Source organism: Cygnus atratus, chromosome 3, assembly GCF_013377495.2.
Source record: "Cygnus atratus isolate AKBS03 ecotype Queensland, Australia chromosome 3, CAtr_DNAZoo_HiC_assembly, whole genome shotgun sequence".
Classification (NCBI taxonomy): domain Eukaryota; kingdom Metazoa; phylum Chordata; class Aves; order Anseriformes; family Anatidae; genus Cygnus; species Cygnus atratus.
Genome location: NC_066364.1, coordinates 49,009,973 through 49,020,311, shown reverse-complemented (window position 1 = coordinate 49,020,311; position 10,339 = coordinate 49,009,973). Strand labels below are relative to the sequence as shown.

Below are 10,339 nucleotides of genomic sequence, written 5' to 3'. Positions count from 1 at the left end.
ACAAAATAAAATGAAACACAGAACGAAGCCAATACATGTTGGACAAAAAATGGCAACATACCTCAGATAAGGTTTCAAGTCCTTCTCACTCCTCCATTAAGTGATTTATTACTGAAATAGGATTCTATCCATCTAAATTTTCTATAATTAATTTTCACACAAGTTATAGCTACTTAATGAATTTGTGGTGAAAATAAGTTCCTGATGAAATTAATAGAGGGAAATGGGTATTGGTGATGGTCTCTAGCAGATTTTGTCTCTCTAACTTTGGCGTCTAAAAGTAGACACAAGAAATCTTCCCCCAGTGGCTTTTTCTTTCTTGACAAAGTTTTAGGAAACTACAGCCTAGCAGATGGTAAGTTTTCCAGATTTACTAGAAAGTTTTACCAGATTTCACTAGTCCAAGGCACTTGCTGGTCTTAACTCTCGGCAGTTAACATGGATGACGGAGCATCTTTGGCCAAGTCTAAGCAAGTTTCTCGAGCAGGACCAGGATGAAGGCTCAAGTGTTTTCTACCATCACCATCACTTTATCACCACTTGGTCAAGTTGCCAGTGCAGATCTCTGGCTAACATCAACTAGTACTCTCCTGGGGCATACTCTCCTGGGGCATCGGGGTACTGCTAGAAGCATGGCAAATACCAGTATCTGCTTCCAGCCCACAGTTTGGTCACAATTTCCCTGATTTTGCAGAGGGAAAAGAGTTTAGGTATGCTCTGTGACACCTCACCACAGGGCTAGTGGTCATTCTTTGCTCTGTTTTATCCAGTGGTTTAGACATATAAGATGAAAAATTCTGGGGTCTTGCTCTTTTGGATGGCTTAAAGAAGGGACAAAAAAATTCTCACTAGCAACCTTAAAATTCTTAATCTGATCAGCATTTCGACCACTCATAAGATTTGTTTTATATCACATCTGTAACATCACCACAAGGGTGCCCTGATGAATTACTTGCCTCAATGTATTTATCAATTACAATGTCACATTTGTGATTATTAGAACTGATAAAAATAATGGAGCTACCCGAGTCTGGAACATAGATTTCCAATCAGATTGCACTTCAAATGAAATGTCTTTCTATTATGAGTGAATTTATACTGTTTTTTCATAATACCTATTTTCATGTAAGAACAGTATTACTGATTTACAGCTTCTCTGTGGCCCTGGCTGCTTCAACAGGCAAGTGCCTGATGTGGTGCCCACTCATAAGCTGGGAAACACATCAATCCAAACTCTTTATATAGCACTACACACATAAGATTAATGTGTTTTAGCCCTTGAATACAAATTTAAATGACTGACAAACTATACTATAACAATAGTAAAAATGTAACATAACTATAAATATATAAGCAGCAACATCACATTTGAAATCTTATGTGAATGTTATTGCTCTAAACAAATCTGTTGCCTGTGAATTTAAACCTGAGTGAAGAAGTGTTTCCAAAATCTGAACAGCATTGACCTCTGATGGGCTCTTTGAAGCCGCTAGCTGTGGGATTATCAGAAAACTGTATACTGCTCTGAGACAGGGAGACAGCAAAGATGCACTTAAATGATTTTTCTGCAGCACACAATCAAAAAAAAAAAAAAAAAGAGGGGGTGGAACAATTCATGTTATCCACAGAACTGTGGGTGATAAGAAAAGTCAATTTATTATGGCATTGTACAGGCTTTTAGGAAAGGAGATTGTTGCCTTTATTTCTTTTACACTCCTCCCCCCCCCCAAGGCCCCCCCCCCATGTTAGGTTATTAGAGGAAAAAAAGAGCACAGCTTAGAGTTTGATTTTTCCCCACAGTTTAATAACTTTTAAAAATGGCATTATCATAAAGGTCTAACTTACAACTTGGAGAAGAAAGCTACTGGAAACCTGGAGAATTATTGTAATTAGCAGCCTATTTGCCTGGGCTTTTTGTTTCTTTTTTCGCTGGAGAATAAAAAGGAGTTTGTTCTCTTCTTTGCTCTCTATTTGCCAGAGAGAAAGAAGAGAATAAACAAACAAGCAAACAGAAAGGTTCCTTTCTTGGTGCAATATTTCATCTCCATAGTAAATGATGATCTCTTTAGGTGGAATTACCTGGTAAACTTTCAAAAGTAAACAAATGGACTTTGCTTAAATTGAAAATTTTCAAGCTCTCGCATTTCTAAAATCATATGAACACACAAAACTTTTACATCTTAAATGCTTTTATTTGTGTACAAAATGTTATAATTTATCAACATTGTGCAGCAATGTATTGTTACTGACATACATACATACATCTCCTCTCCCCCAACACACACATACTAATACAACACAAAACCCAACTTTCTTTCTCTCTGCCCTTCGGAAAGGCAACACTGTTTTGGCAGGTCAGCAGCTAGAAATAAGGTGCTATAATTGAGCGGTATCGGAATGTCTTCACCTTACAAATGTGATGTGAAAATTAATATACAACCACATTTTTTCACAGAACTGAAAATTCCATACCCTGAACACTCTCAAAAATACAAACTTGTATAAAGTGCTAATATTTAAGCATGTTTGCAATGACTTCACGACAAAGTTTGAAGTTTATAACAGGCACTGTAATAATTCACTAAGTAGATTGTCACTTGGTGCAGTACTACAAAGAGAAAAGTCACTCAGACATCGCTTGGGGACCGGGAGCGAAAGGACACTTTAGACTGAAAGCAGCCACAGAAGAGAACCCACATGGACCTCTGAATTTCTTGGTTTCTGTAGGCGTAAATGATAGGATTGATCATGGAGTTGTAGGTAGCAGGTAGAAGTGTGGCGTAAGTGTACACAGAAGGGTAGTCGGGATCCCCGACCACACAGTATATGGCAAAAGGTAGCCAGCTTGCTCCAAAAGTCCCAAGAATTATAGCAAGAGTAGACACTCCCTTTTTGGTAGCAACATAGTGTGATGCAGTCAGAAAATGTTGCTGAAGAGCTATCTGATGGGCATGTCTGCAAACTATTTTACAGATTTCAATGTAGAGATGGAGCATGATGATAAAAATGAGAAAGAAAGAGGCGGACAGCAGAGTCACATTGCTCTTGGTCAAGGGTCTGACAACGCTGCAGGCAGAGCGGTCGTGGAGGCAGTTCCAGCCCAGGACCGGCAGCAGCCCCAGGCAGAGTGACACCCCCCAGGTGCCCACCAGCATGGTGTGGATGCACAGCACTGTCCTCTCTGAGTAGTAGGTAAGGGCGTTGTAGAGGGAGAGGTAGCGATCGACCGTGATGGCCAGCAAGCTACTCACAGAGGCAGCGAAGGAGGCGACGAGGAAGCCCACCGTGAGGAGGCTGACGGTCTCAGAGCGGATCACGTACTGGAAAACAAAGTTGAGGATGAGGCCGAGCCCAGCCAGCAGGTCAGCGGTGGCCAGGCTCCCAACAAGCACGAACATGGGGGTGCGCAGGGTGGGCGAGTAACAGATGATGGCCACCACGATGGCATTCTCGCAGGCGATGGCAGTGCCGGAGACGCACAGCATCACATCCCAGGGGTTGATAGCAGCGGGCGCGGGGAGCCGCGACGCCAACTCCAGCGAGGCATTGCCACCACGGGCGGGCATCCAGGGGACCGCCGCCAGGCTGTCGTTCAGGGCCGGCTCTGGCTCCATCTCCTCGGGGGCCGCCCGTGCAGGGCAGGGGCAGTGAGCGGCGGCACAGCGGGGCGGGGGACACGCATGCCGGGCGGGGCCGCCCCCTCACCGCTGTGGTCAGCGGCGCTGCCCGCGGGGCTGCACGGCGCTGCCCGTGGTGCTGCAACCGCCCTGTTGGGTTCAATGGGCGCTGTCCATGGTGCTGAAACCGCTGCTCCGTTGGGGGTCAATGGGCGCTGTCCATGGTGCTGAAGGCGCTGTCCGCGGTGCTGAAGGGCGCTGCCCGAAGTTTGCCGCTGTGCCGGCCGCCGCCTCCCCCTGCCCTCCCGCTCGCTGCGGCTTCGGCTTTGGCTTTGGCGGGAGCGGGCGGCCGCACCGGGGGCGGGCCGGGCAGCGTTGGGCTGACGTAAGTGGCGGCCCGCCGCCGGGGGCAGGGCCCGAGACACCGGGTCCGCCGCCGGGCTCCGGAGGGGGCGGGGGAAGCGGCCGCCAGGGGAGGGAGAGGCGGGGCGGTGGGCGCGGCTCCGCCGTCGGGGCTGGAGGAGGGAACGGGGGGTGCAGGAGGGCCCCCGGGGGACGGGGAGAGGGGGTCGAGCACGCTCCGGCAGCACCGGGGTCCCGCCGGGCCGGGAGCGGTTCCCTGGCGGCGGGGTGTGCATGGGGAAAGGGGCAGAGAGGGTGTCGGTGGTGCTCCCCGGGGTCGGAGGCTTTTGTTTTCAGAGAGAAGATGAGCTGAGCTCAGTCATACCTCAGCTCCCGCTCTGTCCTCTCGTGAAGGTGCGGAGCAGGCTGCTGAACAACCCCCCAAGCAGGAGAGGGCTCCTCTTAGCATCCCCTCGCGTTTTGCTTGCAGCTCCTTCTTTTTCACTGTCCCGGGGTACTAGTGGTGAGTGCTGCTGCCTGCCCTCAGCCCTGCACTAGGAAAGGTTCAGCACAGAACCGCACTGAGGAGGTTTGTGCAGAAGGCATGAGCTGGAGAAGCACGGGAATGAATGCTTGTTGTTACAGCTTGTTTGAGAGAATAACATTCTTCCCCTTTTTCATTCCCCACTACTTCTTTATCAGCATGGTTTTGTGCTCTGAATGCTAGCTGCAGTGTGTTTATGGGAAGAATAGGCTAAGTTTTATGTTTGTACAGCACTTACTATAATGGCTCTGAACCTAGCTGTGAGCTTTGTATACCACTGAATGTAAATGTTTAAAAATAGTACTAGAAATTGCCGTGAAAAAGCCTGTCTCACATTTATCCTCTCAGAAGAATGCCTACTTTAGAGCTAACAGTCTGTTTACCAGTGCAAGCACCCACACTGCTTTCTAAGGTACCTTCTCTAAAGCATATTAATCGATGAAAATGAGTATAGCTGTGTTGTGCCAATCACTACCCAAGCCAGTATCAAACACAGGCAGCAGGTAGTTTCCATCTGCAGCAGAATGGCTTTTGTAGTTATTAAGGGAACAAGCCAAAAGGTACCCAAGTCTGGAAGAACATGTTTGTTCTATAACTGCTGATCAAAAGAATGTGGTAATAGAATTACATCTCAGTTATGGGAACAGCATGTAAGCCATTTAGACACAATTTCAAAAAATTCATTAAATAAAATGTGTTTACTGTCTTCAACAGTCCAAATGAGCAAGACACATAGGCCATGCCACATTAAAGGTGGACACATTTAAAGGGAATTAGAATGTCAGTATTCATTACATCCATCCTGATCCAAATCCTGAAAGATAAATACTATTATCCAGACAACCTGTGGACACTTTGTATCTCTACAAACAAATCAAGACATTGTGTCCAAGGATTTCTGAAACACTGAATTTCAGATAATTTAGTTTAGAAGGGATTTGTGGGGGTCATTTCTGTGCCATTTCTAAGGGTTTCATTCAGTCAAGTCTAAATATCTTCAAGGAAGATTGCACAGCCTCTCTGGGCAACCTGTGCCAGGGCTTCACCCTCACTATAAAGATTTTTTTTTCCTTTTATCTAATTGGAATTTGCTTCATTGCAACTTGCACACACTGCCTCTTGTCTTGCATAGTGTTCCATATATTCTACCATGCCCACCCAGGCTTTACAACATCATTTACAACTGCAGCAAATTAGATGTAAGAAGGTTAAAGAAGAGTCTACACATCCACATGCCTGTTGCCTTGTATTTTGTTCTGTCTTCAGGACAAGCTGGTTGCTATAGCACTAACACAAGCATCTGCCTATTAGTTATTTACTGAGATGTGATTTATAAATTTGAATTACAAGTCAAAATTATTGGTCAAGCATAATAGGGTATCTCTGAAAGGGAGATTCATATGTCCAGCTTGACTTTGCTCCTTATTGTCAAATGTATTCTGAGTTCTGTTTTTTTAGTCCTGTGTATTTCTCTAGATTTCAGAAAGAGGGTGTTCTTACGGCCTGTGTCAGGTTCTTAGGCACTGTGCTTTGCAAACACTGCTCTGAGTCTGCCCAGCCCAATAACTCACATTTCCAAGTATCAGTTAGGAGGATTAGTGACCAACTCTTCATTTATTAAAACGGTTACATTTCTGTGGTGACTGTGTATATTTCCAGAATAATTGCTAAAGATCTTTTATCTTCTTAGTACAGCTTCTTGCATCAGTCATTCCAACTAAAGGTAAAGCCATCTGGAGTGGTCTTAATTTTAACTGGTTTTGGTGAGAAAAGCATTCAAAGAATAGATAAACCTGGCATAAAACATCTGGGTTTTGAGCCAGGTGTGCTTCTTTACTTAAAACTCCATAAAGTTGCAGCACACAGTCATTCAGGGTAACAGCCTACAGAAAAAGTCCAGAGACAAAATATTTCTTTTCTCCTGTCCCATACACACATGGAAGGTGAGCATGCATTGGGTGTAAATGAGGCCAAGTGGGGTTCTCCACCTGGTTGCTCCAGCAGCCATGTTCATTTAACACAGCAACATCGGGAGCAGTGGAGAGAGGAGCCTGGCCAGACCTTCCACACTACCATCAAGATGTTTTCATCTTGGCTTCCTTCTGAGACTGGATCCACAGATGTCATGGAATAATTTAAAAATAAAAAGCTGTGGTTCAACAGTACATGCCTAAGCAGAATGTATAACATAGCTAAGGAATTACCTTAGCAAATTTCTGAAAATTAAACAGCAATAAAATTAAAAAGTTGCTGAAATAAATGACCTAAAAATCTTTGCTTGAATTCTTCCATCTGTTCTGAAAGCTGAGCAACATTGCAGTGTAATTTTAACATGTGATTACTTAATTTCAGTTAACTATGGATTATTTTGATAGCTGGTATTCTTTAATGATTAATAAGTAGGCTGACTAAATGTTAAGTATTATTAAATGTGCTTTACATAGCATGAGTTGGAACAAAAAAAGCACTTCAAAAATTTATCTTTCCAATAACATGCTGAAAATATTTAAGAGTCATTTTTCTTCTGGCAACATAAAGAAACCTTAAAATAAAAGAGGGAGGAGGGGAAGAAAGAGTGGGGATAACACAGATGGTGAGCTAAGCAGTGCTGACATTTCAGAGCTTTCTATGCAGTTGGTGCAAAAAGACGTTTTAAACACTTAGGAATCCATTTATGCACCTCTTCAAGTTTATCATTTTCCCGACTTGGTAAACTCAGCCGCATCACCTAGTGTCACTGATGACCACTTCCTCATTAGCATTACTCCCAGCTGACTGTTTGGATTTAGACAGATGTCCACCTGCAAACATACTGCATTACAAAAGCTCCTGATGAAATAAACCTCAGAGGGATTCAGGTGCCATTTAGAATCTAAATTGTATCCTACGCAGTCCCATTTCTCCACCACACATCATGTTTCCCATGCAGTTCTTGACCATGCTTCTTGCTGAGCACGCACCGTGCCTTCAGTCCTTTTTGACCAGGTTTCAGCTGCTCATCTGCTTGGGCTCCTACACAGATAATGTCCAGAAAAGTCAGTCTGCTAGCATGTCTTTAAAACTGCTTTTACTTGCACAGTAATGTTATACATGAGCACAGAAACGCAACTGTTACACTTTTTCTAGCACATGCTTGGGATGAAAAAAATCCCATCTTACTATGTTGCATTTACAAAATTGCATTTCTCAAATGGATTTTATGGGTACTTTAGAAAGTACTACTACAGCTTGTTCAGTCTCTGAATTGCTAGCAGAAAGTAAAGGGACAAATGTCATGTATGCGAGTGAAATAATTAGTGTATTAAGTGCCTAATTTCAGGAACAAATTCAGACTGAAACTTTGGTTGAAGCCTGTAGAATTTTTGAACTATCATGCGTTTCTTTTTCATTGAGAAGAAAATATAATTGTGGATATGTGCAGAAAAATAGACAGAAGCAGAGCTAACACTGTTAGGAGATTTCATTTATGGCTCTCAAAGGGCTTTACAACAATTTAAAGCTAAATAAAGAGAGGTCAACCTGTGACAGCAGTAGTGTCCTGGAAGCATCGTAAATCCCCATTGAAGTTTCCAGGAAGAAAAAATATTAATCTCTTAAATTTACTCTTCAACAAGTTAGTCTCCAGTTTAAGACACTGTCACAGAGGGTTAGAAATGGTGGTTTTAAGATCTAGGTAGCACTGGAGGAAAAGAGAAAGGTCAGACTTATGAATTCTCATTAATTCTTCCCAATGGACACTTTCTTGAAGCTCTGAAAGTTCTCAAACAAACATGACTGTCAAATATCTCTTGACTTTTTTCTTTATTTTATATGAGCTGTACACATGTTGAAAGCTCACAAATTCACTTTCTGTTTTATCTTGGACAGAGGGTAAACACTGCAGTAGAAAAGGTCTCTCTCACTCATTCCTACTTCTGTGAGCCCACCAGGTGAGGTTCTGCCTGCAAACCCCCTTGTATCCTGTGGTATGATCCCCCCCAGCCTCCCCTCTCCCTGCCCCACCAGTTTTTGCAGCTGCTGGTTCTTCCTGTAGCCGGTGGTGGCACAGTCCCGGGCTGTGCACCCTTCTCCTCCTGCCCACTGCGTCTTCAGACATGATGAGGTTTTGTGCCAGCTTTGAGCTCTCAAGCTTAGGCAAGTAGGGCCTCTCCTCTCCTGGAAGACACTTTGGAGTGCTCACCACCCGGAGACATCATTTATTTGGGGGACGGAGGGGTGCTTGGGCAATCGTATAATCTTTTGGGACCCAGTAAATATGAAAGCATTCTACACATCTGAATAACAACTGACACATCTGTCAGTCTACCTTCGTTAGCCAGCCAGGCTAAGGTTTTCAGAGGAGCTGGCTTAGCTTCCAAAGGAATAACATTTTGAAGCAACACATGGATGCTTAAAGTGCTGCACACAGGTCTGTACCTAGACCATTAGGAAAGGCATGGTTGTTGCTTACCTTTATTAAAAAAGATAGCCTCTGGTCCACTCTGTTTGTTTCTGCAGATTAATGATGAGTATGCTAAAGCCAAATACACATATTTTGCAACTTTTCTTCCACTGCACTCGATGATACATCTAGCAATGAATAACCTTTGTTGCAGATGATTTCTTTCCATCATCAGAACAAGCAGGGTGGGGAAGGAATTTTTTTCATTGTTTTCATTCTTTTAAACTTTTCCAGAAACTTTCTTCCCAAGCTTTTAGATGGCTTCAAACCAGCCTTTAAATTGTTGAGGGGCTTTTCTACACATCTAAGTGAGGAAGTCGTGAGTTTAGCTAAACAACGTCTGTCTGTAACTTTGTGAAAAGAAGATGCAATTTTATCTCACTAAAATATATGTGTTGTTTTGCATGTTCCTATAAATTCCTGATTAGTTACTACGCAGAAGGGTGTATATATTTTTCCATTAAAATTAATAACAAGTTTGGGAACAATTTTCCAGATACTAGAATGCAATCTAAAAATAAATTTCATTGTGGTAAAAGCAATGTGCCCATCTTCCCTTATATAGATCTTCAGAGAAATTGCTCTTTCAGAAATTTCTAGAAGACAGTCCCATTGTCAGCAGCCTGCAATTTCCCCGCCTGCAGGCCAGAATCAGCTCTGTGGGCTAGTCTCTATAAAGGATTTGGGAAACAAAAGTGAGGTGCGTGCCCCTAACAAAATAGGAAAAAATATATTTCTAAGCCAGAAATCCACCTGCTGAGGATCCATTGCATGAGTAAAGCTCAGAATAGGATCCAAACTGAAAAAGGACTAAGCTCAGCATCAATTTTGACCTTTGTGGAGCTGGTCAGAGAGATACACCGAGGGAGGTAGTGATGTCTCAATACAGAAGAGACCTCTGACTGAGCAGGAGCTGCATCAGAACTCTCTCCCCCCAAATGGTAGCAATGTCCTTGCTTTTAAAGACCCGAGCCTTATTCATCCATTTTTATTTTATTTTTCTAAAGCTAGATGAGAATGTTTGGCCACCTCTGAATGTTTAACTAGCTCTGTATGTTTGACCCTCTGTGTACTCACCTACTGACTAAACTATTCCCTCTGGAAATGGAGACGGAGGTCCAGTTCCCCTACTCCACAACTCCCAGACAAATAAACTACTACACACCCTACAAATATTTGGACCAACAACTGCATGACATTAAATAATTCGTGTATGTAATATAGAACAACACTTTGAGATGGAACTAAAATCCACACCTTCCCTCATCTTATGAGGCTGCAGGCATGCTCTCTTCTATGTGTGTGCCCTGGCCCATCTCCACACAGCCTCAATACAAAATCAGCCATACTAAAGCTATTCCTGCCAGACGGGTGTCCAATCTGCCCTTAAAAGCC

General features: G+C 43.5%; 2 protein-coding genes across 2 annotated transcripts in view; both read right to left on the bottom strand.

Annotated features, from left to right (window-relative positions):
- Nucleotides 1-2,627: 2,627 nt before the first annotated feature.
- On the bottom strand, nucleotides 2,628-3,614 carry GPR6 (G protein-coupled receptor 6). The gene has a single exon (XM_035564853.1). The coding sequence runs from the start codon at nucleotides 3,612-3,614 to the stop codon at nucleotides 2,628-2,630; it is 987 nt and encodes a 328-aa protein (XP_035420746.1).
- Nucleotides 3,615-7,378: 3,764 nt separating this feature from the next.
- FIG4 (FIG4 phosphoinositide 5-phosphatase) overlaps nucleotides 7,379-10,339 on the bottom strand; it is a 92,030-nt gene continuing 89,069 nt past the window's right edge. The window contains exon 23 of the mRNA XM_050709848.1: nucleotides 7,379-7,515. Coding sequence (XP_050565805.1) covers nucleotides 7,500-7,515 — 16 coding nt within the window. The 3' untranslated portion in view covers nucleotides 7,379-7,499. The remainder of the gene's footprint in view (nucleotides 7,516-10,339) is intronic.

What these genes read in the sequence shown, in the direction of transcription:
- GPR6 (XM_035564853.1), bottom strand. Translation starts at nt 3,614, where the DNA reads ATGGAGCCAGAGCCGGCCCTGAACGACAGCCTGGCGGCGGTCCCCTGG.